General features: G+C 39.7%; 2 protein-coding genes across 3 annotated transcripts; one reads left to right on the top strand and one right to left on the bottom strand.

Moving 5' to 3' along the window:
• Positions 1 to 3555: 3555 nt before the first annotated feature.
• LOC122468008 (CCR4-NOT transcription complex subunit 7-like) lies at positions 3556 to 6478 on the top strand. The gene is given in 3 exon segments (XM_043554510.1): positions 3556 to 3561; positions 4373 to 4559; positions 5864 to 6478. Coding segments are annotated over 3 exon segments (750 nt in total). The 3' UTR covers positions 6421 to 6478.
• A 631-nt stretch (positions 6479 to 7109) lies between these two features.
• Positions 7110 to 23443, bottom strand: LACTB (lactamase beta). 2 transcript variants are annotated; one of them, XM_043555244.1, is made up of 6 exons: positions 22415 to 23438; positions 21913 to 21979; positions 19347 to 19537; positions 18705 to 19056; positions 17340 to 17505; positions 7110 to 7897 (listed from the first exon to the last, which is right to left on the bottom strand). In XM_043555244.1, exons 1-6 carry the CDS (start codon positions 22775 to 22777, stop codon positions 7366 to 7368), a joined length of 1671 nt encoding a protein of 556 aa, XP_043411179.1. In that variant the 5' UTR covers positions 22778 to 23438; the 3' UTR covers positions 7110 to 7365. The 2 variants fall into 2 exon arrangements, with proteins under 2 accessions (XP_043411179.1, XP_043411180.1); XM_043555245.1 differs by lacking the exon at positions 7110 to 7897 and having other exon boundaries at positions 17346 to 17501; positions 22415 to 23443.
• Between the last annotated feature and the right edge of the window lie 1756 nt (positions 23444 to 25199).

Consider the following 25199-nt stretch of genomic DNA (forward strand, 5'->3'; position numbering starts at 1 on the left):
AATTACTTTTCTAGAATAATGACCTTACCTTATAACCTCTTAGGAGTTTAATGCTACATTTTCTTAACTACAGGCATAAATAATTACATCAAGTTAAACCCAGGCTCAGATAGCCTTTGAATCTTGTTTCTAAGGGAAGGCCGGAATAATTTTCTCAGTTTATCTCTTCTACCTATCCTAGCTCAGTTCCCTCATTGCTATTCCAAGTCTATTGTTATTTTCTTGCTTAGCAAAACCTCACCTTAGAATAAGAATTAGGGAAAATAGTCCTGTCAGACTTAGTGAAAAGCCTACCTTCAAATCTTGCCTTATGGAAGCAGTTTTAGTTTTGATTATTCCACATGAACAGAAATTTAAGCTGTCACTGCCTTCTGGACCCAGAGTTCACCAGACATTAGCTTCAGCTCTGCTCAGTGTTTTGTGTTTGTGTTCTTCAGTCCGTGAATGTCTTTCTCCTTTTCCCACTTCCCATTTTATATGTCAAGCTCTGTATTTAGGAGGTGGAATGTAAGAACATGACTCTACTGTGCCACCTTCGTCTTGTCTTTACATTAATCTGTGCAGTAATGTAAAAGTTGTGTACTTTTGTTTATTTGCAGCCAGATTTACTAATTAAAATCCAAATATATATTTATTTTTATTCATTTTATGTACCTTAAGAACTTACTATTTATTGTTTATATACTATAAATATCTAAAATATAGTTTTTACTAACCTATTTTTACTATCTATAAAATTGCATGCCACTAAGTGTCACTTTTATTGGATCTGTAAATTTTTAGAGACTTTTTTTTTTTTTTTATGGGAAGGCAAGATAATGATTAGAACAGGCTTTACAGCCAGATATACCTGGGTTTGCAATGAGTTCCAATGGCTAATGGTTGTGTGACCTCAGGCAAAATAAGAATAATTTCTACTTAATAGAGTTGTTTTGAAGATCAAACGAAGTAACATATACAAAGTGCTTAACACAATGCCTAACACATAATAAGCACTTTGTTAATGGTAGGTTTTTAATTAAAAAGGATCCTATTAAAAATCACGTACTTTCAAGTTCTATTTTTCTCTAAATTATTTACCTACCCCATTACCGTACTAGAGTATAGTTATGTTAACTATTTTAAGATTTTTAAAGAAGTTTATTTATTTATTTTTGAGAGAGAGGGTGTGCACACATGTGTGCAAGCACAGGGGAGGGGCAGAGAGAGAGGGAGGGAGAGAATCCCAAGCAGGCTCCATGGTATCAGATACAGCTGCATGCCAGGCTTGATCCCACAAACTGTGATATCATGACCTGAGCCAAAATCAAGAGTTGGCACTTAACCGACTGAGCCACTCCGGCACCCCCACAGTAAATTCTTGAAATACTTCATTCATTTATCTTATTCCAGATAGCACAGAATGTAAGTGGGAAATTTACATTAGAGGAAATCCAAATGGCTAATGGTTAATCATAAAAAACTCCCTATTCAAATATTTTTGACCTACAAAAACAGCAATTTCATATGGTCCAACCAAGAAAAAGATGTTCCTTACAGTACTGCCCACTAAAAAAAAAAATCTGTCAATGAGAAAACATTATGCGATATAGTTAAGCAATGTAGTATTTTACAGCAGTTAAAATAAACTGGCTAGATCACCAAACAATGTTAAATTTAAAAAGGGAATGTATAAAACATGTATACAATGATGCTATTTATATAAATGTAAATAATACAAGTTAATACCGTTATTAGATATGGATACATACATGGCTGTGAAAGAATTAAACAAGGAATTGGAAGGGTATATACCAATTCCTGATAGCTGTAGCCTGTGGGGCAAAAGGGCTGGAACTTTGGGTTTGGCATGAAGGGGTCTTCAGCTTTATCTCTTATGATACTATTTTTTTTAATGAAGAAAATTTAATGAAATGTTAACATTTTAAATTCTGGGTATTGGGATTATATTGAATATTTGCCATATGACTCTTGTGTGCTTTCTGCTTTTTTTTTCTGACTTCACAAAATAAAAGTTTAATAAAAATAAAAGATCAGTTTAATACAGGAAGGTAAGGAAAATAATTTGTAGCTAATGATCACCTTGACAACTTGTAAATTGCAGGAAAAAAACAAAACAAAACAAAACAACAACCACAAATACAAGAAACTTGTGTCAAGTTCTCTTTAGTTCTTTTCCCTAATATTAAGGATCTGCCACACCAGAGATAGCACTCTGGGAGATAGGTACATTTATCAAGACTGTTTCTAACAATATTGAGAAAAGAAGTTATCATGGCAAAAATATCTAAAACAGGAATTCTTTCTTTTTCTTTTTCTTTTCTAAAACAGGAATTCTTAATCTAGGGTCTGCGAAGCCCTGACATTTGCATAGCACCTCATTTTCTGAGCAAGTTCACAGCTCTTCTCAGAGCTTTAAGAATCCTAAAGAAGATGAAAAACATCTAAAGCAAGTGCCTTGTTCATAATACACACTCACTAAATTCGCATGCTCTTCACGCTTTGTGGATCCTCCTGCACCTATAGTTCAGTCACAGGGCACTTCTCCCCAGTGCCCAGATAACGTTCTTTCCTCATCCTTTCCCCCTAATTCAAATGTCTGCACTTTGGAGCCTCTGAGCAGTTCACTCTGCAGTCTGTACACAAGTTTGAAGCATACAATAACATTGCATCATCAAGTTGCAAGCCTACGTATCTTTCAGTATCAGAAACATTGATTTATTTTTATTTTTTAAATGTCTATTTACTTTTGAGAGAGAGAGAGAGAGAGAGCGCGCGCACGCAAGCAGGGGAGGGGCAGAGAGAGGGGGACAGAGGATCCAAAGCAGACTCTGAGCTGACAGCAGTGAGCCTGATGTGGGCCTAGAACTCAACAACCATGGGATCATGACCTGAGCTAAAGTCTGATGGTCAACTGAATGAGCCATCCAGGCACCCCCATTTTCTTAAATCACCATAATTTTGGGGTGCCTGGGTGGCTCAGTTGGTTAAGCTTCTGACTCCTGATTTTGGGTTGGGTCACCATCTGATGGTTGGTGAGTCAGAGTCCCACAGTGGGCCCTCTGCACTGACAGTGTATTCTGTCTCTGTCTCTGTCTCTCTGCCCCTCAACCACTTGTGCTCTCTTTCTCTCTCTCAAAATTAAATAAACATTAAAAATAAATAAGTTGCCATAATTTTATTGCTTTTAGTCACAACATATTTTAAAATTTAAACGTTAAATTTAATAAATTAAAGGAAGGCATGACCTTTTCACGTTTATCAAAAACAGCATGGATTGAAAACTTTGACAAATATGAATACAAGACTTAGAGATCAGAAGCCAGAAAGGAATAAGGAGATCAAACGGATCAGTTATAGAGAGAGAGCTGCTTTCTCTATACTTCAACCAACTCAGAAACATCCATGTATTTACCTTTACAGATCAAACTGGAAAGTGAAGAAACAGGCTTAGGGCTCAGAAGTATAGAAAACCCCTCTTTTATTAGAGTGTAGGAAAACTTTGCTATCTTTTTGAATTTTCCTGAATTGAGTGTATCCCCAATATATTCGTCTATGGCTGTTAGAATAACATTTCCTAATATGTCAACGCTCTAAGAAACCATCTGCGGAGCCAGTCTCCCACAGTGAATCAGGGTTGGTCTGTGTGATCAGAAGAATTTGTCGTAAGCGATGGTAAAGGACTTCCAAGGCTAGATTATAGCAGACATTGTGGCATTTACCTCGTCCTCTCTTCAATTACTCAACTTTGGGGATGCTATAGGACAATCAAGCAGATCTATGGCTAGGTCCATGTGGTGAGACACTGAGATCTCTTGCCTTAAGCCAGTAGCAAGTAATGGAGGCCTCTTGCCTATAGCCACATGGGGAAGCCACGTTAACATAAGATCCTCTGGTCCCAGGCAAACCTTCGGATGACTGAAGGTTTTGCTCACATAGTGTCTGCAACCACAGGACAGACCCTGAGGTACAACCATTCAGTTAAGCTGCGCCCACATTTATGAAACACAGAAATTGTGAGATGGGATAATTTGTTAATGCAATAGATAACTAATGCACATTGTACAAAATGAAAGAAGGCAGACGAAATAGGCCACATATTGGATGATCCTATTGATGTGAAATGTCCATAATAGGCAAATCCAAAGAGACAGAAAGTAGGTTGGTGGTTTCCAGGGTCTCAGATGAGAAAGGAATGGGGAGCAATTGGTAATGAGTATTTCTTTTTTGGGGTGAAGATGTTCTGGAATTGAATGGGTGTACCCCTTGTGAATACACTAGAAACCAATGAATTGTACCTCCTTAAAAGGGTGAATTTTAAGGTATATGAATTGTGAATTGTATCTGAAGTATGTGTTTTTTCACATTACAGATTTGTGACCTGGAAATAGAGTGTGGCTATAACAGAAACCCAAAATGTGGGAGTGGATTTAGAACAGAGCAGGAGCTGGAAGTTGGATGGACTTTGAAGAGGGTGTTAGTGAAAACCTCAGGAGCCTCGAAGAAACCCTTCAGAAATATGATGGCCTTTGAGGCTGAAGCTGTGGCCTTAAAGGACAGTGAGGAAAATCTTATTGGAAATCGGAGGAAAGGAATTCTAATTTTGCAGTGGCAGAAACACTTTTGGCCTGAAGGAACACAGAAAGTAGAAAATGTGCCCAATAAATAGGGGAATCCAGCTGAGATGTCCAGTGTTCAATGTGCCTCCTGCCTTCTTCCTGCTGCTTATACCAAAGGCACGAGAGACATAAGCTAAAGGAAGGACTACTTGATAAAAAGAATCAATAATGGATGGTTTGGAAAATTCCCAGACTCTCCAGATGGCAAATGAAGCTAAAATTAAGAAATGGCTTCAAGGCAAAGATAAAATTTAGGGCACTTCCTGGAAAACACAGTCTAAAGATGAAGCTGAGGTCCTGACTATAAAATCCTTTCACTGCTGGAAGAACCAAGATGGTGCCTCAGAGGGCTATATAAACAACAGGGTTTATTAGAAACAAGTGTTTCTGGGGCGCCTGGGTGGCGCAGTCGGTTAAGCGTCCGACTTCAGCCAGGTCACAATCTCGCGGTCCGTGAGTTCGAGCCACGCGTCGGGCTCTGGGCTGATGGCTCAGAGCCTGGAGCCTGTTTCCCATTCTGTGTCTCCCTCTCTCTCTGCCCCTCCCCCGTTCATGCTCTGTCTCTCTCTGTCCCAAAAATAAATAAACGTTGAAAAAAATATATATAAAAAAAAAAAAGAAACAAGTGCTTCTAATGTTTACTAACATGAACCCGCGCCCCCCCCCCCCCCCACCTCCCCGTGAGATTTGTAGGAAACTTGCCAGGTTGAAACAAATTACATTGGCAGGCACACTACTTAGACTGAAAGGACAGAGCACAAAAGAGGACTTTGGGCCTCAAACTTGTATGAGCAGAAAGCAGGCTGAGAAAGCCACTCAGCTACCAACACATGCTACCTTTCATGAACAAATTATAACTCAGTGGGCAGAACCAGCGGCCTGGAGAATATAGCCAAGAACAAAGAATTATCCCCAGGCCCTGAGTACTAATCAAGGAGCTGCCAACCTGTGTCTGGTTGGATTTCAGAATTGCTAGAACTCATGTATGTCTTCCGTTTCCCCACTTTCTGAAGAGGAGGGTCTATAGCAGTAACTGTACATATGTTGTGCCATTGCATGTTCCACATGTGGGGAGCAAATAACTTGTCTTTAGTTCACAGATCTCAGATACAGAGGAACTATACTTCAGGAACTACCCCCAAGGAACCTTACCCATACCTAGACCGGATTTACACGATAGATACTGGGCTATGAGCGGATACTATAATGGAAAGAAATTTCTGGAAAACTTGGGAGGCTGTAAGCATATTTTGTATGTAGAAAGGACATTAATGTAGACTTGTTAAAGATAATTCAGCTAGGACTGACATTTGTGAATGAGCAAGGAGAATACCCTCCAGGAACTTCAACTTGGCAGTTTAATTTTAAATTTAATTTGACGGAGGACATGTATGCCCAGGACTCTATAGAGCTACTAACAACATCTGGCATCCAGTTTAAAAAACATGAGGAGGAAGGAATTGAGACCCAGTACTTTGCCGAACTTCTTAAGACATCGGGAGTGGTCCTCTGTGAAGGGGTCAAATGGTTATCATTTCATAGTGGTTATGACCTTGGCTATTTAATGAAAATCCTGACCAACTCTAACTTGCCTGAAGAACTTGACTTCTTGGAGATCCTTTGATTATTTTTTCCTGTCATATATGATGTGAAGTACCTCATGAAGAGCTGCAAAAATCTCAAAGGTGGTTTACAGGAAGTTGCTGAACAGTTAAAGCTGGAACGGATAGGACCAGAGCATCAAGCAGGATCTGATTCATTGCTCACAGGAATTGCCTTTTTCAAAATGAGAGAAGTATGAAGACATCAGTGCCTTTTTCTCAGTTGGTTGTTAGGTTGAGAACATTAAAAATCTTATGATTTTTAGAGCAGAGGTCAGACTGTGGTAGATGACCCCCCATGATCTCCATCCACTTCCTAATATTCATACCTTGTGTAATCCCTCCAAGATTGTATCATGACTGGTCTGTGTGATCTGGAGAATATAGCATCTGTGATGGGGTATGATTTCTGAGGCTAGGCTATAAAAGACACTGACTTCTGCCTGGCTTATGGCTCTCCCTCTTTCCCTCCCTCTTTCTCTGTCCCTCTCTCTCAATGTCCCTCGAATCACTTGCTCTGGGAAAAGCCAATTAACATGAGACTAAGATACTTAGGCAGTCCTACGGAGAGGCCCACATGGTGAGAAACTGAGACCTCTTACCACCAGTCAAGTGAGTAAGCCATTTTAGAAGAATTTCCTCCAGCTCCGGAGAAGCCTTGAGATGACTACATCTTGTCTGCAACCTCATTAGAGACTGGTGCCAGACTCACCCAGCCAGGCTACTGAATTCTTAAGCCTCAGAAACCATGAGTTAATTTTTTGTTCTTTTAAACTGCAATAGATAATATACAGTTTCTCATAAACTTGTTTCTGCTGTCATATTAAAATAACAGTATTTGAACTTTCCTGTAGAATGACATTTGCTTTATATTACACGTTCAAAAATATATTTTTTATCAGAATATTTTATTCAAGAATTAACACGTTTTTTCAAAAAGTAAAAATAATAGTTACTTCCCTGAGTATAAAGAACTAATCCTACAATAAAAGACAATTACAAAAGTAAGCAATTAGAGGTACATAATTCTCTGCATTCAATTATACTCTATTACAAATCTATTTTTTAAAAACCTCATGTATTTTGGGATTCATGTTTCCAAAGACAACAACAAGAATAAAACAGCTCATTTTGTACCTGTGATGTTAAGATATGTCAGATCTGTCCTTATCAAATTCCAGAGCAATCTTTAAAGCAGTGCTGTTGAGGCCAACCGATTGCATGTTACATATGATAGAAACAACTATTCCTCTTGGGGGAACCTTGTTATTTATAGCTTCCGCATCCAGTTCTTCAGGAAGGACCAGCAGGACACTGCTGGCACCCACCGCACCTCCAGTATGTGAGGCATAATGCCGTTGCTTCCTACAAGAACCATATGTTTGCTTCTTTTCTACGACACCCCATGCCATTGCATATTTACCCTCTTTATCCCAAGACATCTCTGTGTTAGGGACTGGTGTCCAAATCATAACCATCGTTTCTGGTTTGAGATATCCAGGTAAAAGATTTTCATGTGAGTTCTTAAACAGCCCGACTTGGTAACCATACAGCATTGCATTCCCAAATTTCAGAAGGTCACCCACTGTAGACAGAAATCCACCACCAGCCCATTTATAGGAGTTATCCACGTAAGGTGTGTTGACAAGTCGTCTCTTTTTATTGTAAACGTAAAATCTAAAATGAAATAAGAATGGTCATTAAAAATTTAATAGTCTACTACTGACTTTACATACGAAAATGAATAGGAAAATATGTAAATGAACAGAATGTGTTTTCATGGAGCGATCATTCTCAGAAATCATTGATTTTCAGTATGATTCAGATTCTGATAAAAACATAAATAATTGAGTAACTAAAGCATAGAATGTGTGTTTTTCCCCCCCTATTGGCATGGCTTGCCCATTCTGAGTGTATTATACTGGTATATACTTTATACCAGTATACTTTAATACTGGTAAAAATGTACTGATTGTTATACATGATACATTTACCCTGTGCATATGCAAAAACACTTCTTGTTTGGTAGATATTCCCAGTCCTTGGGGTCAATGAATCATGTGCCACATGTAACTTTTATAACTACAAGTGTATACATTGGGATATTTAAGAATAAAATTAATATTTGTAAGGAGACTACATCTCCTGGTTAAAAATGCCATGGGAATACTATGTGTAGCGATGTCACATGGTACTTTCTTGGTGTAGTGAGAGAAAGTGGAGTTTGCAAACCTGTTTGAATCCCAACTCACCCTTCTTAGCTAGTAAAATATGCTTATTTTATTTGACTAACACTTACACAGCTCTTATTTTGTGCCAGGCATTGTTCTAAGAACTATGTAAGTATGAACTAATGACAGTTGGAGGTAGGTACCACTATAATTCCTATTTTACAGATAGAAAACTGAGGCACAGGCGGTATAAATTTACCGGTCCCAGGTCACAAAGCTTGTAAGTGGCAGAGTTGGATTCAAACCCAGGCTGTCTGTTGCCTCTCTGCTTCAGCATCCTAATCTGTGAAGTGGTGACAAAAATACCTGCTTTGCAGAGTTAGGAATGCGTGCATGAATCCCTTTACACATTTCTGGTAGCTACCTAATAAACGTTAGCTTTCATTTACTCACACACTCAACAATTACTGGTGGAGCACTTACTATGCGTGTGGCGCTGCTTAGATGCTGGAATGAAATGTTAAACAAAAGAGACCAAGCGCCTGACCTCATGAGCTTTCTACTCTATTAGGAGGAGACTGCACCATCCATATTAGGTAAATGGAATGAAATCACACAATAATTAGACATAAAATGAAACGTGGTTCAGGAGAATCCGTTCTTTCAAGATGCATAACAAAATGTGCTCTCAGGTTTGCAGTGTGCTGTCCATCTGTGATGACCTTCATCTTCTTCCCACCTTGGCTATTCCTAACACTGTCAGACTCAAGCTCACCATTACTTTCAGCTGCTTTATTGGCAAGGTCTCAAACTCGGGAATTTCTTCCTGGGACTGTGATTTCCAGTCCTGCCAAACTCTCCAAATGAACCTGCTCTCTGCCCTCATTGTGACTATTCCCCCTGGACTCCCATCTATTCCCTCTGGACTCTTCCGCATCTCCCCAGGTCTTGGAGTTCCTCTTGATCTCACCCGACTTTCTGTTTTAGCCTGAACTACTGTTACTAGCACCTTTGGGTTCCTCACTCACCAATCCGCCAATCCTGAATAAATTTAGGCACCCCTTTCTTTGGTTCCTTATCTGCCAAGAAAGGCTGCAGATACACGGCAAAGCTGACTGGTCTCAAGTCATACTCTTGCTAAGGGTTGTCACTGCTGTTACCAAATCTCCTTCTTTTCCTGGTTATTATCTGGTATGTTCTTCACAAGAGCTACTTCCAATCTCTTCCACCCTTGGTCATCCACCCCTGGCCAGTGAGCAGACAACTATATCCTTTGTTTCACTGAGAAAATTCCAGCCTACTCTAGGTGCTTTAGATGGCCTCAAACTGCCATCTTTATCTTAAAGTGCATTTACATTATCACGCGTTACTGTCTCCTTTCCAGTCACTTATGAAAATGTCCTATTATTTTTAAGACTAGTTCTACTACCTGCATCTCTGACTGCCTTTTTGCCTCTACACCCTTGTTCCACCAGTTCTACTTCCGAGATCATTTTATCTCCTTGCAGTCTATTCTCCATGCAGAAGCCTGAGACTGTGTCTCCCCCTTCTTCCATCCACTTGAAACCTTCCAATGGTTACCACTTTGAGGACAAAACCCAAGTTTATTATGATGGACTACAACACAATTGATGGTCCTCAACAGAGGCAGTACTAAGTCCTTAAGGGAAATTTTTGGAGGCATTTGTTTAGGTGGCACAATTATTAGAGGGCTCTGACATTTAGTGGATAAAGGCTCAAGCGTCCTAAACGTCTTATGATGTATGGAAAAGTCCCACAAAGTGGTATTCTCCCATACTGTGTAAGACCTTCCACTATCCCACCAGACACTCATGGAAGTAAAAAATCTATTTAGGGGTGCCTGGGTGGCTCAGTCGGCCCAGCATCCGGCTTCAGCCCAGGTCATGATCTCACGGTCTGTGAGTTCGAGCCCTGCGTCAGGCTCTGTGCTGACAGCTCAGAGCCTGGTGCCCATTTCGGATTCTGTGTCTCCCTCTCTCTCTGACCCTCCCCTGTTCATGCTCTGTCTCTCTCTGTCTCAAAAATAAACAAACATAAAAAAAAATTAAAAAAAAATCTATAGTGGGCTGAGCCTCAAACCTCTCCATTTGGTACATAAACACAAAGTACTTTTTGCATGTTTTTATTCTACGATGCCTTTTTCTTGAAAGTAACTATTGTGAAAACTGAAGAAAGACTGCACTTTATTTTGCTCAAACCTTTAGCCAGAGGCGGCCAACAAAGGCATGAGTTGAAGCACCAATACAATATACCTGTGGTGGTCTGCATTTACAGTTGTTACATTTACGATGCTTTTATGTATTAAGTTGCATCTGACTTTATCACGTCTTCTAATGCTCTGAGTAAACAAACATATTGAAATATCTACTATATATTATAAATTACATTTCTTTTATTTCTTCTTTATTTAATGTTTATTTTGGGAGAGAGGGTGACTGAGTGCGAACAGAGGAGGGGAGAGGGAGAGGGAGACAGAATCTGAAGCAGGCTCCAGGCTCTGAGCTGTCAGCACAGAGCCTGGCATGGGGCTTGAGCTCACAAATCGTGAGATCATGACCTGAGCTGAAGTCAGATGCTCAACTGACTGAGCCACCCAAGTGCCTCTCTTCTTTTATTTTAGAGTAGTGAGTATAGGTTATATGATCTACAACTTTCATTTCAGGATATTAAAAGAAGTATTATAAAACATTTGTGAAATTAAGGGGCAGAGGTCTAATGGCATTGAGACTCACCATCCAATATGATTTTGTCCCTCCTTCTTTGATCTCATCACTTAGAACATCTGTTGCTTCTTTTGTGCCAGACTTATTTCTGTATTTGCAACAAGGCAATTTAGCCTTCCTTATCAGTCATGTCTAAAACCAATGTATTTTTTTTATTAAAAAAAATTTTTTTTTCAACGTTTATTTATTTTTGAGACAGAGAGAGACAGAGCATGAACAGGGGAGGGGCAGAGAGAGAGGGAGACACAGAATCTGAAACAGGCTGCAGGCTCTGAGCGGTCAGCACAGAGTCCAACTCGGGGCTTGAACTCAGGGGCCATGAGGTCATGACCTGAGCCGAAGTTGGATGATTAACCGACCAAGCCACCCAGGCGCCCCCAAAAAACCAATGTATTTTAAATGGATCCCCTACCTCTCTCCATGTTACTCTTTATCCCATGTTCTCTTTTATTTTCTTCCTATCAGTATCTGAAATTCTTAGCCTGTTTGTCTTTTTCCCATAAAAGCAGGAACCTTACCTATCTTGCTCCTTGATGATTCCCCTATCTAGAATAGTATTTGCCATCCACTGAGTGCTCATTAAACGTGTTCAATATAGAGTGGCTCAGTCGGTTAAGTGTCTGACTTCAGCTCAGGTCATGATCTCACCATTCATGACTTCGAGCCCTGTGTCGGGCTCTGTGCTGACAGCTCAATGCCAGGAGCCTGCTTTGGATTCTGTCTCCCTCTCTTTGCCCCTCCCTTGCTCATGCCTCTGTCTCTGTCTCTCTCTCTCTCAAAAAAAGTAAATAAACATTAAAAAAAAGTTTTCAATACATGAAAACATCACTTGTTGGCCAAATATTTAATGGAAACACCTTGGAAGGCACTGGAGAGACAGGTTAAACCATACACCGGCTGCTTTCAAGGTGCTAACAGTCTTGTTGGATAGTTAAATTTCAAAGCACTATATGAATCACCTGGGGATTTTGTTAAAATGCAGATTCTTCAGTGGGTCTGGGGAGGGGGTAACATTCTGCAATTCTAACAAGCTCTCAGGTGATGCCAATATTGCTGGATCCTGGACCACACTCTGAGAAACAGGTTGTGGGGTGATTAGCAAGATGGATGTGAGGACTCCTGAGCACTAGTGAGAGTGAGCCTTGTTGAAATGGCCGATTACAGAGGCCAGGCTGGGGGGCAGAGTCGTTCTTTTGGCTGAGGCAGAGAGTTTGAGGGGATAAGTGGCAGAAGGTGATGCTGGAAGACAAGACATGGGCCAGGGGACAGGTCACAAAGAACTTTCTATGTCACGCTAGGAGCCTTGACTCCTTCACTTTAGTTCACAAAATGCTCTGGTTTTCTGTATCCTAAGGGGGGGGGAAAGCCTTTTATCTTTTTATCCTCGTTACAGCTTCCAGTTGTCAGTCCTTTCTCTCTTCTCATTTACTTCCCAACTACACAGAGCAGCCCATACCTTCTGTTTCCACGCACTCACCCTCTCTAGTCATTCAACTCCTTAAAACCTGGCTTCTGGTCTTTAGTCACTCAACAGCTCTCTTGTGGGTTTTCAAGGCTCTCCTAATTCCCTCATCCAGGCTGTATCCTATTTGCCCCCGCAGCACTGTTAACCAGATTTTCCTTCAGACTCCCCCTCGGGCCAGTCTGCTCTCGGCTTCTAGATCTCAATCCCGATTCCCTACATCTCCTTCAATCACCGTGGCCCCGCTTTCCCAAGTCTTCTCTTCTACAGAGATAACTATAAATCTCCATCAGTTCCACAGCCCCTGTTCCAAATTACAATCAGGTTTTCTACTAGCATTAATAATTCTCAAATCTGGTTTTGGGGAAAGGCAGGAAAGTTGTTTATCAGAATCACCTGTGGGCCTCCCCTCTCTCAAAATTGTACCCTTCCCTCAAAATTCATAACTTTGGAGGGAATGTGGGCATATATAATTTGAAAAATCACTCCTTTCTTCCTTCCTTCAAGAATCTTATATGTCCCCTAAAAGTCTGAGGCATAACACTGGGAGAAGCAGGGGTGGCCAAAGGTATGTGCTTTGAAGATAGGGGGGGAAAAAGCCTACAGAGAATCTTAATATGCTCTCTTGAGAACCAATGACTTGATATGTCTGTGGTCTTCTCATTTCTCATAATGAACATGTCCAAAATTAAATTAATCTCTTCCAAAACTTCTTCTCATATTTCTCATCTCCATTAAAACCCTGGTTGACTCTCTTGCCCTCAACTCTCACATCCATCAAGAGGCTAAATTCTATGATTCAACTTCTGCTTTGTGACTTACCCTTTTCCCTTCCTTCATTCCTATGGCTTCTCCCATATTTTAGGGCCTCCTTACTTTCTTCCTGAACTCTGATTACACTTCTAATTCCAGCCAGTGAAATCGAAATGAAACCACATAATAGAAATACATTTTCTCATTGGGTAATGTATGTTTTACAGTGAATTCCAAATTTGTAAACTAGGGGAGAACTACCAGTATATTTTGGCTGATAATCAGCTGTGAGTAACTTTCTTTTAAAAGTAAAGCATTCCAAACTGCTTATATCAAAGCTGGAAATTAGTACTCCTCAGGCATTCCTCTTTTAAAATATAAAAATATGGAGAATTTCAGACTCCAATCAAGAATTCCAAACTTTAAATAAACAAATTCTAGGCTTTAATCTCTTGATTCCTTTTCACAGAGAACAAGTTAATGACTTTTCGTGAAAATAATTTTGTTCAGCTAAAAGATATGTTTACCATTTCAAATTCTTAAGGAATTTCTGCTCTAAAAAGAATGGAATATAGACACAAGTTCTTGAGTAAGTTACTGAGACATCTTTGTAACTGAGTAACTGATGGAATAATGCCAGATGACAAACAGCCTCTTCCTACTTATTTAAGAATCTCTAGATTCTGCACAACAGCATTATATAACTATAGAAATCTCTATCAACTTAGAAATTGAAAATATTTTTATTTTTACAATGCTTCTTAAATCCCTTTAGAAATCAATATGCACCAGTTCATGTTATATTGTTATGAGAAGTTTAAAAACCCACAGAATTTAAAATGCATATTATAAAAACCAATCCCACACTTGACATTTAGCATTAACATTTGGATTGAACCTATTACTTGAGAGCCTATCAGCTAATGGCACAGAAAAGAGCTACCTAAGTAACAATGCTTAACTATGGAAGATACTGTAGCAAACAAAGCTAATAAGTAATAATCATAAAGATAATAACTGGAGGTACAGACCATATCTACACTGTCAAACTATAGCAAACACTTTGGAAAGCATCCATTGTATTAGCTTTCGGTCCCATCCAATTAGAAAAGAGATTTTTGTTGCCAACTATTATGCCAAACTCAGAAAATATGAACGGAGTCTAAAAATAAACTAATGAAAATAAACATCTTAAAAAAAAAAAAAGGGCGGAGCACCTGGGTGGCTCAGTGGGTTAAGCATCTAATTTTGGCTCAGGTCATGATCTCGCAGTCTGTGAATTCAAGCCCCATGTAGGGCTCTGTGCTGACAGCTCAGAGCCCGAAGCCTGTTTCAGATTCTGTTTGTCTCTCTCTCTCCCTCAAAAATAAATAAACATTAAAAAATTTTTTTCATATTGTTTAAAAAAATAAAATGAAAATAAGCTAATGCACTGACTAGGGATTCCCCTATCAATAAACTGAGTGTCTTTCAGTACAAGAATATTCAGTCCACTCCCCCCATGGGTATTTGCTTAAAGGGTTATTTAGTTTACTTGCCTATACAGAATATACTTGTTATACAGAATTAATATATCTATTTGTGTATACTAAGTCAATGTTCCTCATCTTCCATTTAAGAAAATCCCAGTTTTATTCAAGACATCAATGTATCCAGCTAAAAACTAATTTCTCTACATCTCTTACAGCTAAGTGTGGCCTGTTGCTAAAATTGTGGCCAAAGAAATATAAGTAGTATTTTGGGATGGGATTCCAGGGAAATACCCTAAACAGGTGACAGACACTGGGAGGTATTATTTTAAACACACAGATATACACACAGAGAAGTGATAAAGATGATACGTATTTACTCTTGGGTTATAATAACTCTAACAAGCCTGTTATGATAATATAAATATGCTTAAAGTTATGATTATGATCAAGGAGTCAGGAGACTAACAAAGCAGTGAACTTGTTTAACATAAACCAATAGAAACATACGCATTTACTAAGTTTTACTTTAAGATTTTTTTGTCTTTAAAAAACCGTATCTCTGAAATTTCCTTATACTCCCTGAACTCACTTAAAAAGCTAGTGCTTTTAAGCTCTTTTAAAATAATTATTACCAAAAAAATAATCAGAGTTGAGTTTTAGAGGCCCAAATAGATACTGTAGTAAGTAAAACAAAAGCAAAGCAAACAGACAGACCCTTTTCATAGGTAACAATATTCCCTTCTTCTAGTGCCCTTTTTCAGCAGCCCATTTAATAGAACTAAAATGAATCAACTACCCCTTTAGTTCCACTGGGTACTATCAAAATCTAACAAATCAGAGCTCACAGGAGCCTTTAACAAAAGAAATGGAAACCCATGGCCTTTTCTTTTCTTAAGAATGGGAGATAAGCTGAAATTAATTCAGCATCATATGCCATATTTTGATTTTCGTGCAAGTCACGAACAGCAAATAACTGCCCTGCAGTCTGTACCTTCATAGAGTCTTCATTTTCAGTTTAGAAAAGAAGCTCAGTGATTACACCTAATGTTCTCTCCCCCTTACATGTAAGTATAAGCATTATCAAATGCCTAGATCTAAAACAAAATAAGGTCATGCATCTATGCCATCTTTACTAGAGAATCATTTTAGATTCAATTGACAAGCTCTGGCATTTTCTTATGCTTTCCAGGAGAATGTAATGTGGGATCTAAAAATAATAAACACTAATTGTTTGAAGAGGTTGAGAACCACAGGCCATTTTAAAATTAAAATTCATTGTTTGCTGCTAACCTCATTTCTTTTAGATCCAAAAAAAACCTCTTTTAGGCTGATTTGCAATGTACATTTAATCCTTTTAAATAAACTGGTAATTTTAAAATGGCAATTTAACTAACTATAACAGAAGACTGAACAAAACCAATAAAGGGATAAGAAGATAAAGCTAAAATAATCCCACTATGAAAGTACCATTAAGCCATTTGCAAAGCATGAACTAAGAAAAATATACAAAATAAAAGTAACAGTTGCTTTGTTAAATGTGTTACCTTTCTAACAAACCAAATAGTAATGAGTGAAATGCAAAAGAAAACACAACCATACAACTCATCATAGTCATTAGTCTCAAAAATTCTCTCCCAATACCCCTTTTACAAATCACTAGTAAAAATTATGATAAAATTTTAGTTTGATACATTTCAATTAAATGACTCAAACTTCTACAGGGGACAAACCTATCAGTGCCACCTCAAAAAGCAATTAAGTCACCATCACCAACAATGGGATGGACTGACCTCATGTGACTTCTGAGAGACATGACAACTCAATGTAATGTATGAACCTAGACTAGATCCTGAACCAGAAAATAATTTTTTTTCCTTTTCTTTTGCTATAAAGGACATTACTGGAAGAACTGGCAAAATTTGAATAAGGTCTGTAGATCTGATAGAAGTATTGTGTTGATATTCATTTCCTGAATGTCCTTAATTTTAGAAAATATATATTTAAGTATTTACGGGTAAAGGGGCACCATGTCTGCAACTTATTTCCAAATGGTTGAGAAAAAAAGAATGAATAAAGCAAATGTGGTAAAAAGACAACATTTGGGGAATCCAGGTGAAAGGTATATGGGAATTCTTTGTACTTCATCTTGTAACTTTTCTATTAAGTATTAAATCATTTCAAAATTGAAAAACCATTAAGAAATAATAAAAGATAAAGTATTAGCTACAACATAAGAGATGATGGAAGAGCATATTATAGATGCCCATGATAGGTGCAATTTTGGTTCAATTAATAATGAGTTGAAATTATTATTGCTGTCTTTCATCTGAGGAACTTGGGGTACTTTGCAAATACATTCAATTTCTCTTACTTTATAGATGGAAAAACAGACATGCAGAAAAGCTCTAAAATGTGGCACATGTGATTTTGGAACGGAGACAAGGAAAGTCTGACTTTTAATGAACAACAAAGCATTAAGATGTGATAGAGCTACACGCACCAGACGGTATCATTTACCTTGCTCTATTGTAAATCACTGGCTCATTTTCTTCCTGCACAGTTGTCAGCATATCCAAGTCATGGAATATTTTCTGCATATAGTCCAAATATTTATATCCTGAAGCTCTTTCTACTATGGCTGCCAGTAGGGTATAGCCAAAAGTTGAATACAAAAACTGACTACCTTGAGACATCATTGCAAGGGGGAGGGAAGAAAAGAAAATGCTTCATTATTATTTACAATCATAAAACGTTTCCCACTGAAAACTGGCATACCTTTACAACTGGAATATTTTACTTCAGCATTTAGAAAAAGATAATGGGTGATATGTTAATAAATTTTGTCAACTTTGCAATGGCCCTGCTTACTCCATGATTCAATGAAGATCAGAATACTTAACATTTCACATGAATCTACTCCTTCTGCGATAATGAATAAGCAAACTTATCCTTCCTCAAAATTAAATTAAAATCCTTCAAACTGGTAACAAAACAGAAAGGGGAAGAAAAGCAAATTTGGTTTCTTGAGTTAACGGTCTTGTTCTTAGTGTATCTAATACTCATTGTTTAAGGCATGAATTAGTTGTGTACTTTCTTATTTTAATAAAGTATATGTAGGTAAGAAAGACTTTGTTTCAAATATACATTAAAATACAAATATATATTCAAATACAGATACATTTCAAATACATATCTTTATGTCATTTGGGATTCTGGAAACACAGATTGTAAGATCTGTGCTAATAATTGTAACCTGATTTTTTAAGACAAAATCCAGAATTCTATTCCTTTGTCCTTATTAATTATACCTGTATAATATGTCTTCATGGTAGAAAACAACTTTTAAAATAGAAATGGAATAGAAGTACATACGCTTATGGTAAATTCAAAGATATTAAGTGGTTTTGGTAGGCATCATACCAAAAAATATGTTTACAAAAATTTTTTGTAGTCAGCTTTTTGGGAAATAAAATTAAGTTGCTGAAAACTATTTTCTTTAAGGAGTGAAAGCAGAAAATAAGTGGAGCAATTTAAACACTAAATTAGACACTAAATACTGACATATTGGCAATATTTTATCATGCCCTCTTTGGTCCAGAGTTTATTTGGAGAACATATAACATTTCTCCCTAATTTTTCAAAAATCTCTTGATGCAGAAAATCCACTAAATGACTGATAAGGCTAAATCTAAACAACTCGCTACCTGGAGGGTAGGCTGTGTCAAGAACTACAGACTAAAAGGCACACACTTGTCTAACAGCAAAACCCATGCCGCAATCATCAACCACATCCAGTGCTCTCGGGGTGAGATCATCTTAGATTTTCTGAAAATTAATACTTCAATAATGATGACTTTGTTAAGAGAGGGAATTAACACTCACCAGGTTTAAAGAACAAAGGGTCATTTTTAAATAATCTTAGTGATTCAATTGAATTTTCAAACTTTTCTTTCAAATATAATTCGCCTTGTTCAAAATCATTCTTTTTCTTGCCAGGTTTTAAATTCCGGCCTTTGGCATCATTATCTTGCTCTATCTTAGCTTTAGCAAAGTCACTCTTTTCGTTACTTTTGCCTCCTTTTTCTTTGAACTCTTTTTCTTGGTCAGATTCCATCGTCCCTTTCATCATCTTCGAGGCTTTGTAAGCTTTCTCTTCTTTCACCTTTTTCATGTCCTTTTCATAATGACGAATTCCACTTAAATGGGAGATCAACAATCTTGTTGTGACAGAAACCTAATTGTAAAAACATGGAAATTCAATTATAATATTAAACTGCATAATAAAAAGTTAGTAGCCTTAGAATAATGCCTCAGTACTGTTTTCCATTTTAAACTGCTGCTGGAAAAACATGTCATGTTCACATCTTCAGCCTTAAGTTTCAGAAAAATACACAATCATTTATCATCTGGATAAAAAAAAAACTTTAATCCATTAACAATCATTAAAAACAAACTGAAGAATCTTGTGAAACCTTTTAAACCATTTAACATGCCGTCAGTAAAATGAACTAAGAGTTTCATCACCTTTTCACCTTCGTATTCCTTTTCTGGGAATTCAGGAACATAATGTTGTACTGGAATATCAAGATCCAGTTTCCCAGCTTCCCACAATTTGGCAAGAGCAACCATGGTGAGGCTTTTGCTGATACTGGCAATTCTCATAACAGTCTCTGGCTTGCAGGGTACTCGGTTCTCAACATCAGCATAACCTAAACCTTTAGAAAAAGAAAAGCAAAAAGTCACTATTAACAGGCTTCATGGTCAAAAGAATCTTCAGAAACTGAAGCAATACTATCTTAAAACATCCCATGTATTTATCTAAAGGAAAAGATATTCCATTTAAAAAAAAAATTTTTTTTTAACGTTTATTTATTTTTTGAGAGAGAGAGACTGCGAGTGGGGGAGGAACACAGAGAGGGAAACACAGAATCTGAAGCAGACTCCAGGCTCCGAGCTGTCAGCACAGAGCCCGACTCAGGGCTTGAACTCATGAACCTCAAGATCATGACCTGAGCCGAAGTAGGAGGCTCAACCGACTGAGCCACCCAGGCACCCTGATATTACACTTTTATAAAAAAGTCAACACTTAAGGGAAGAGAACCTCAGTAACACTGCCAACAGTAAGGCTAAGAATCTTCTAACTGAGCCAAAATTACACACTGTGCACGATAGCAATTTTCTATCTGCTTCAGATCCTAATTATTCTTAGTTTATCTCAACAATTCAGTTATTCCACATTTCACATAAGTTATTCTATATTCTTTAAAGAAAACATCTTTGTTCTCTGATTATATTTATTTTTGATTCTTGAGTTTCCACTAAATTCCTTAAAATAGCCACGCAGGAAAAGTAAACGTGAGGGGCACGTGGGTGGCTCAGTGGGTTAAGCAACCAACTCTTGATTTTGGCTCAGGTCATGATCTCACAGTTTCCTGACTTTCCCTGCACCAGCAGCCCAGAGCCTGCTTGAGATTCTCCCTCTCTCTCTGCCCCTCCCCTGCTTGCACTCAGTCTCTCTCAAAATAAATAAATAAACTTAAAAAAAAAAAGTAAACATGAAAAGGTGTCCTGCAAACCCAATGTAGGTAACCATCAGTTTACCTCAGCTGCAAACCAGAAGAAAAAAGTCCTAGAGAAAATTTTAAGTTTGTTTTTATCTTCTGGAGGCTGAAAGTGTGAAAATCTAAGCGATAAGAACTGAAATCTGAAAAGAACAAAAAGGATACAATGATTGTTTTTAAATTGTAAATGGAGATTATGCTGAAAAATATTTACATAAAAATAAAGCCCTCACCCATAAAGCTGACATCAATTTTTGATGGCTCAGTGGATTGTGTCGGACTTTTGATTTTGGCTCAGGTCATGATCTCACAGTTCCTGAATTCAAGCCCCAGCATTGGGCTCTGCACTGACAGCATGAAGCCTGTTTGGGATTCTCTCTCTTTCTCTGTCTTTCTCTGCCCCTCCCAACTCACTCTCTCAAAAATAAACATTAAAAAAGCACTCAGCCCTTTATTTTTAAAAAAATGTTTATTTATTTATTTTGAGAGAGAGAAATAGAGAGAAAGCAAGGGAGGGGCAGAGAGAGAGAGAGAGAGAGAGAGAGAGAGAGAGAGGAGAGAGAGAGAGAGAGGAGAGAAAGAGAGGGAATCCCTCTGCACTGCCAGCACGGAGCCCATCAACCCGGAAATCATGACCTGAGCCAAAATAGGAATTAATTGACTGAGCCACCCAGTCACCCCACAAGTACTCATTCCTTTAAATGATATCTGACACATTTCCTAAAAGTAGGGTTCTTAAAAACCTGGAATGGGGGCGCCTGGGTGGCGCAGTCGGTTAAGCGTCCGACTTCAGCCAGGTCACGATCTCGCGGTCCGTGAGTTCGAGCCCCGCGTCGGGCTCTGGGCTGATGGCTCAGAGCCTGGAGCCTGTTTCGGATTCTGTGTCTCCCTCTCTCTCTGCCCCTCCCCCGTTCATGCTCTGTCTCTCTCTGTCCCAAAAATAAATAAACGTTGAAAAAAAAAATTAAAAAAAAAAGAAAAAAAAACCTGGAATGACCAGTTGGACCAATTCGTGTGCAATGGGTAAGTAAATCAAATTATAAAATATGCTTTGATAAAAGTATCATAAAATGATTAGAAATCTCTCTCCCAAAGTCTCTAGTTTTTGTTTGGAAAAACAAAAGTAATAAAGTAGATTGTAAAACCCACTAAGAGAATTATGCATACCCCTAGTTCTTAGTGCATTTTACAGAACAGGGGGCTCGATAAATTGTTAACTAAAATTTAACTAGCATTAAGTGTTATCTACAAATATGCAGGAGGTAACATATTGTTCTATATACAACTTTCAGGACGGTAAATCTAGTCCTTAGACAGAAGCCGTCTTTATGACTTCAAGAATCACGTTTAAACTTTGCTGTTTACAGAAGGCCCCATTCTTTATTCCGTTAGAATTGTTTTCTCTACAACACGTATGGTCTTAGGAAAACTGAACATTTCATGGGATTCACTCCACGCGGTAAAACATCAAAACTTCATTCGCCAACTGGCACAAAACAAACCACTAAATAACACTTTTCTGAGCCCACCTTCTGACCAGACTTCTTTTCCATCTACAGAGACTCCAACCACTATGCCAGGGGCGCCCACCTCATCCTAAGAGCGAAGGGGAAAGAACAGACAGTTCAAAGACAGGCGGAAACACCTCGCACGCCAGCCAGCGCCCACCTCTAGGTCCTTCCCGAGGCCCCGCCCTCGCCCCGCCCCTCCGCCCGGGCCCCGCCCACCCCGGCTCGGCCAAGCCCGGCGCTAACGGTGAGGGGCGTGCCTGGTCTGCACCGAGGGCGAAGGGGCGGTCCCCAAGGCGGGCGAGGTGACCTCCGCCCCCACTTGGGCAACCCCCAAGAACGTCTGACCGTGGCCGGGCGACCGGGGAACGGGAAGTCCTTCTCGGAAGCCGACCGCAGGCATCCCACCGCCTGGGGAGGGGTCCGCTCGGGCCCGGGAGATGACCACCAAGACGCCCCATTCCGGGGTGACGCCGGTGGTGGGGCGCCGGGTTCTCGGCAGCCTACGCCCCCGTCTCCGCACCTTGATCCGGTGCAGCAGGTCGCGGCTGCTGTCGATGGCTCTGGCGAAGCGCCGGGTAGGGGGCAGCATCGGGGTCTGTGCAGACCACGGAACGAAGGGCTGCTCCTGCGGCGGCAGCGGCTCCGCCTGGGGCGACGCCTCGGGGTCGGGGGCCCCTGGGGACTGCGTGGGGGCGGCGCCCCTCAGCCCGCCCGCCAGCTTCACCCCGAGCGCTAGCCCCAGCCCCAGCCCCAGCCCCCCGACCCAGCCGGGGCCGAGGGGCGGCAGGCCAGCGCGGTGGTGGGCCGCGCGCCGCCCGCGGCCCCAGGCCCAGCCTCCGTGGGTCGCGGCCCGGGCCGTCACGGCTGACAGGAGCCGGTACATGGCGTCCGCTGCGAGACCGAAGCCTCGGAGCTCGCGCAGGCCGGGCGGGCGGCAGAGGCGCGGGGAGGGGAGGGGACTGGATGGAAATGAGGAGGCGGTGACCGCGCGCAGACCTTAGCAGTCGACACCGGATTCGGGAGCGCCGATAGCATCGAGCCTTTCCTCTTTTCTCTTTATCTCCTTGCCTGGTCTCTTTGTTGATGTTTCTTCTTTCCCCGCACCGGTTTTCTCTTCTCTGCCTCTCCTCAGATCAACTGTCACCTCCTCAGGGAAGCCTTCCCAGTTGCCATCCCAGCGGAAGTACTTGCCACACTTTTTTGACCCCCCAGTGCTCACACCTCCTTAATAATACTTAACGCTTTCATCGAACTTATCTGATTGCTTACCAGACAGGCTATGACCTCTTTGGAGAGCTGTGACTTTTACTTTTGGATTCTCAGCTCTTGGAACAGCGCCACGTACACAGCAGCCACTCTGCAGGCATCTCCTTCCACCGCGTCCAACCCCCCAATTCTCTCTTGCCATGTCCTTTCTTTATGCCTCATTTCAGCTCCTTCCATTTACTTGAGTCCTTTTTAAAATCTACTTTTGGAGGTCCAGCGTTACACCACATCAAGCGTTAAGTTATATGCAGGCCCATATTAAAAACAATTTTTCTTTTTGCTGCAAACATTTAAACGTTTTTTTGCACTTGAAATAATTTACAATTAGCTATCATTTCTGACATCTGTAGATGATCAGAGATTACTGTGAAATAAGAAATCTAACATCAAATTGCTACAAAAGGGGCGCCTCGGTGGCTCAGTCGGTTAAGCCACCGACTTGGGCTTAAGTCATAATCTCGCCCTCTGTGGGTTCCAGTCCCACATGGGACTCTGTGCTGACAGCTCAGAGCCTGGAGCCTGCTTCGAATTCTGTGTCCCGCTCTCTCTCTGCCCCTCCCCTGCTCACACTCTCTCTGTCTCTGTCTCTCTCCCTCTCAAAAATAAATAAACATTAAAACATTTTTTAATTGCTACATGTAAAAGGTGTATAATTATTGCTGAACAAGTAATGGCGATGTTAATTTTAAAGATAATTAAACACTTATCCATTTCAATTTTACAATTATGCATATTTAGTTTTCAATATATGTATTTATTAGGGAGACACTGGGGCTAAATAATTATAAAGCACTGGGGCTGCTAACAAAGCCACTACCAGCAAGAGATCAGGGTATCCTAGGACTCAGGGGTTTGGCACTGAAACTCACAGAGGTCTCTAGAGCACCACCTGCAGTTAGAATGGACAGGTGCATTCTATCAGATGGTATTGCTGGAAGCCCCACTACTCCAAACACATGACAACAAGAGAACAAAAATACAAAGACAAAAATGTAAAAGACATAGCTAGTGGTGGTCACAATGAGCTCTCATTTTAGTATTCTTTTTAAATTTGTACATATATTTTATGTACTCTTCTGTACTTCTCCTTGGATCAAAAATGGAATAGAAGCACAGAGCCATGCAGAGAGCAAAAGGCAAGTTCCTGGTGGACTTCCAGCAGTTCAGAAGCAGGTAGAGGCCACCCATAGTATAGCTTCTGTGAAGGTAACAGAGAATAAATGTTCTCCATGAGAGCCAAGTACCTAGGAGGCAACCTATCCAAACAGCTGGCAGAAGTGTTGGCTGCCTCTTTACTATCACCATGGGGCCAGAGCCCAGAACGGCAATATTTTAGCTTGCTCTGGACTGGGAGCCACAGAAACCAGACAGAAGAAAAGTAAACTTTTACTTTAAAAAGTAAAGACAGAAAGAGGAGGGGAAAGATAGGAATAGAGAAAAAGGAAAGGAAGGAAAAGTAAGAAGGAAAGAAAATTTCCATTAAGTATAAACCGGCAAACCAAATTTCCTAAACATATGAAGGAAAATATTTCTAAGAAACACTGGCAATAATCAAAAAGTGAAATACCTCAATCAAATGAAAGCAGTAGGACAATCTATAGGAAAAGAGAAAAAAGAAGCCATTCCCTGGTTAAAAAAAAAAAAAAAAAAGGTTGATAGAAAACAAAGTATGTTTTTTTCCCAAAGAATCCTCGAAGAGAGAAATGAATGCCTAATATTCACAAAACAAGTAAGGAATTATGAAAAAATAGGAATAAGTGAAACAACAAAGATATTAAAAAGAATTTATCAGAAATTGTGGAAATAAAAAATCATGAGAGATTTAAAAAGAGCATCTTTTCTGAAGTTGGAAGTATGAATTTCGTGGGCTGCCTTTACGTGAGGTCGGTTTTTGTTTTCCCTCAATGTTTACTTTTGCAGGCTAACCTTCTCCAGCTGCTCTAATTGTTGTTCATATCTTAAGGTTTCCGGGCCCCAAACCGGTTCTAAGAACTAGCAGACACTGTGCTTCAGGGTCCACAGTAAAGTGAGCCCATCAT

Source organism: Prionailurus bengalensis, chromosome B3 (genome assembly GCF_016509475.1).
Source record: "Prionailurus bengalensis isolate Pbe53 chromosome B3, Fcat_Pben_1.1_paternal_pri, whole genome shotgun sequence".
In the NCBI taxonomy this organism is placed as follows: Eukaryota; Metazoa; Chordata; class Mammalia; order Carnivora; family Felidae; genus Prionailurus; species Prionailurus bengalensis.